The 4,318-nt window shown below is 51.1% G+C and overlaps 1 protein-coding gene across 1 annotated transcript in view; it reads right to left on the bottom strand.

Annotated features, from left to right (window-relative positions):
- ANXA13 (annexin A13) overlaps window positions 1–4,318 on the bottom strand; it is a 57,888-nt gene that overhangs the window by 20,871 nt on the left and 32,699 nt on the right. The window contains exon 4 of the mRNA XM_006879465.1: window positions 2,488–2,658. Within this exon, the coding sequence (XP_006879527.1) occupies window positions 2,488–2,658 (171 nt within the window). The remainder of the gene's footprint in view (window positions 1–2,487; window positions 2,659–4,318) is intronic.

The raw sequence follows: 4,318 nt of genomic DNA, 5'->3' as shown, positions 1-4,318 counted from the left end.
CCTTCCCTTCCCTTCCCTTCCCTTCCCTTCCCTTTCCTTTCCTTTCCTTTCCTTTTTTATCTTCATCTGGAAGCTCTGCTGAAACCCACTGGGCATCATAGCAACACATACACCTGCGAGAACAGATGGGTGGCTGTCCTGCACAAGATGCGGTGGCTAGGGGAGCTCTGGTGGCCTAGTGGCAAGAAGCTGCAATGCAATCCCAGAGGAACACGGTTCGAATCCACCAGACGCTCTGCCGGAGAAGGAGGCGCAATATCCTCCTGTACCAGTCAGATCTGATTTGATGGTACACGCACACAAAATTTAAAAAAAAAAAAAGATGCGGTGGCTAGGAATTGACCCTGGATTGACTGAGACTTGAACTTGTGTCTCCAGTAGGAAGCTGAGCCACCACTGAGAAGAATTGCTTTCTATCTCCAAGATGTGCACCAAGGTGGCCATGCTAGGAGCTGCTTCAGTTTACTCTTGAGCCAGCTGTGCATTGAGCAAGGGTCCCCTACCGCAGAGCTGGCTAGCCGGTCAAAATGGGCAGCGAGGGGGTGAAGGTGGTGGAGAACCTAAGAGCAAGAGGTGCCAGGCTGCTTTGCTTCGGCGAGTGGCAGAAGTGGGGAAGTTCATCTGGGACTGACCACCAGTGTTTGTCCAGTTCTTTCCCCTTTATCCTCCTCCCAGCTGACCACCAGGACTTGTCAACCCAACCCAAATTGATCTGATGGTAAAGCTCTATTTACTATCAGATCAACTTGGTTAGGGAGGAAAAAAGGCCACAGTTGCTGGCTGAGGCAGGACCTGGAAAAAACCCATAACCCAACCCAACAACGAAAACTAGGGAAGAAGGGAAAATATAACAGGTGAAATGAACCCTTTTGCCAAGAACCACTGGTTGCCATGGAGTCAACTCCACCTCACATGTGCCAGAGTAGAACTGTGCTCCACAGGGTTTCCAGGGCTAATGTTTTAGGACGTTGATTGCCAGGACTTTCTTCCAAGGCACTTCTGGGTAGACACACCACTTCTCCTTTCGTTTAGCAGTTAGCAGTCAAGCACCTTCCCTGCCATGTAAGATCTCTGAGCTCTGCCTGTAAAAACATCTCCGTGCTGGGGCCTCATGCATGCGGAAAGGTTGAACATAGAGTAGGGAAAAGGAAACGTCTGCTGGCTTGAACTGACCCATCGTTATGTCTGTGGGAACCCTCTGACGAGCCAGGCTCCACCTGACACGCCTTGAGGTGGAGGCTGTTTCATGAGTCTGTGGGAAGAGAAGGAGCCCAGAATGTTCAGGGAGGGCCTGGCGGATCACATAGCTGGATCACATGACACCTTAGGAAACGTGGCCGAACAGCACAGGTCAAGCAGAGTCAAATGAACCACCCGGGGAGGCCAGCATGGACCCATTTTATTTAACCGGCTCCGCTCACTGCCTGCTCCAACCACCACTTGTGTTTCTTTCTGATGGCTACAAGAATACCATGGTTTTCTGGCATTTTCCTGACTGGGCCTCCCATTCTGCTCTGATGGATGGTTGTGAAGAAAATAGGGGGGCTCATGTTAGTGATCGGTGGACCCTTTTACTCCTGACAAATCCCTTGGCCCTCGTGGCTTCCGGAACCTAAGATAAATGAGCTTCTCAGGGCCTTCACAAATGTTCTTTCCTGCGCCTGAAGCAGAGGGCCCAGAGGAGAGGTCTGCGGATGGACGGATGTGGGAGCCCCAGAGAGGGCTTCCACTGCTGCGTGTTCGCCTGAGGTCTCTGCACACCCCTCCCTATTATAGGCTGTTTTTATATTTTCCAGGCCTGGGGAGGCAGCTACCCAAATGCTTGGACTACCACATGGAATATTCAGCAGAAGATGTGCACAGTCAGACTGGGAGGGGTAGAGAAGAATCCTACCTCCTTCATATAAAATCGTGTCTCAGTTTAGAAAGACTAACAGTGGCTGGACCAGCTGTTCTGGAAGGATCCTCTTGACTGAACGAGGAGGAGCAACATCGCCACTGACCTTGGAGTGACCAGTTACCACCAAGTCACCTCCACCTGTGTGTGTAGAGTAGCACTGCGCCCTAAAGGGTTTCAGTAGCTGGTTCTTTGGAAATAGATTGCCTGACCTTTCTTCCTAGGCACTTCTGGGTGGACTTGACCCTCCAGCTTTTCCATTTGCAGCCATGTGGAAACTGAGCACTGAGTAGGGAAAGTTGGGTGTCTGCTGGGCTGCACTGACCCATCAGACGAGAGGCCTGTGCTAATCCTCAGCTGAGCTGGACTCCAACCTAAAACTCCTGAAGGTGGGACTGTGCCATGATCTTGTGGGGAGAATCCAGGGCCCTCGGGAGAGGCCTCAGCGTCTCTCCTGCGTCAAGCAGATCTGCTTTCCCCCACGCACTTGCTCATCCCAGGAGTAGATTTCAAGAGGGGAACCTTCTGCCTGCTGCCACGCTGTCTGATGGGTGTACGGACATGCCCCAGGGGATGAGGGTAGAACTAACCTTATTGGATCTGGTGCACAGGATCTCAATAAGCACTGCCTCGTCTGTGCCCAGGCCCTTCATGGCCTTCCGCAGCTGCCGGGCCGCATACTCGCTGGGACGGTCCAGGAGGGCCAAGGCTGCCTTCTCAAAGTTTCCACTGAGCTCACCCTTGAGCACCTCATCCAGGTCCTGCAGGGACACAAGGGACCAGACTGAGGAGGACCTGAGTGGACAGGGACACACCTCTGCTTTCTGCACTGCATGAGCTCAGTGTCCACAGGGAACCTGCCTGGATACACATGGAGAAATCTCAGCAATATAAATAACCAGCTTTTGACAACAGTCACCCTGCCTGCTCATTAGGGTTGGAAGCCACAGAAGTGGACTTCAATAACAGCTACCATTCATTGGTCTGCACTGTAGGTTCACAAACCTTCCTCAGTGGGTCCCCAAGACAGTCTTGTGAAGCTGACAGGAGATCCATCAGCAATTATTCAAATCTCAAAAATGAGGAAGACTTGAATCCCAGAGAGGCAAGTAGGCTTGTTATTTCTAGAGTGATCAGATGACTTATCATCCAAATTAAGATGCTTTTGGGGTTCTGGTGATGCACTCTGTAGGGAGTTGTGCCTCTAACCCAAAGACCGAAAATCTTTGGAGGTTCAAATCCACCTAAGCTTCTGATGAACAAATCACAGCATCAGAAATGCAGCGGAAGGTCACTGTCAGAAAGGAGCACAGGTAAGAAAGGATGTACGGTATTTTCATGTTGTTGTTGTTGTTGTTAGGTACTATTGTGTCATCCAGGACCCACAGCGACCCTCTGGACAGCAGAGCTGTACCCTATGCCGCCATGTGCCATCCTCATCATCCTCTATGTACTTGAACCCATTATCATAGGCACTGCGTCATCACACTTTGTTGAGGGCTTTCATTGACACCCTCTCTTTAACAAGCATCATTCTTCATCTGTTTTTTGGGTAGCTCCTTAGCACCACTGAACTTTCTTCCACCTCTCTCCTGGTTTAACAAGGAAAGGGTCCAGAATGGACTCTTCCTCTAACTGGAGCCATTAATGACTGAGCTTAAATGAATGATCTCAAAGCGGGGGTGTCGTTCAGTGACAGCTCTAGGACAGACAGACATAGGGCAGGTTGGGGGCCCACAGCTCAGAGAGCATCTCAGTGCCCCCAGATTATACCCTGTAAAATGGCGCTGGCTCTGTGGGGTCACTAGGATGGATGCCCACCCAGGGCATCACCCCAACAAACCTTCTGCCCTCTGCGTGGAGAAGCCAGCTCGGCCTCTCCAGCCCTGACCCCAACTGCAGAGATTCTTCTTCGTTCCCATTGGCCCAGGGAGAAACCCTCCTCTCACACTGGCCCCCTTACTGACAGGTCACAAGGTGGAAGGTAGGGAGGTGGTGACCAGTGACTTCATCAAATGATGGCACTGCCGTGGTGGCCCCTCTTCCTACAGCACCAACCTGCCCACTGCTTAGGACTGGTGGGTCACTTGGGGTCACTCCCTCTGACTATGTTAGGGGTTGCGATCCACACTCACAAAGCTTTTGTCACACCACTTAGCTGGCTGTTCAGTGACATGGCATGATGGCTGAGAAAACACGTCAGAGCAGACCTGTGGCCTCGGAAGTATACTGAACGCAGCCAAGTGTCATTTTTCTTCTCTGTAAAGTAAGGATAATAATAGGACTGATCCTGTGGTGAAGTTGAGAGAATTAAAGCCAATCTGTGGAAATACTGGGTCCGGTGCCTGGCACATTTTAAATGTTCAGTAAGTGGTATTATCTCATGCATGACGGAACTTCAGATGAACTGCTCAGCTCTTT

Source organism: Elephantulus edwardii, unplaced genomic scaffold (genome assembly GCF_000299155.1).
Source record: "Elephantulus edwardii isolate Elephantulus edwardi_28Jun2011 unplaced genomic scaffold, EleEdw1.0 scaffold00003, whole genome shotgun sequence".
Lineage (NCBI taxonomy): Eukaryota > Metazoa > Chordata > Mammalia > Macroscelidea > Macroscelididae > Elephantulus > Elephantulus edwardii.
This window is presented reverse-complemented; position numbering and strand designations above follow the sequence as displayed.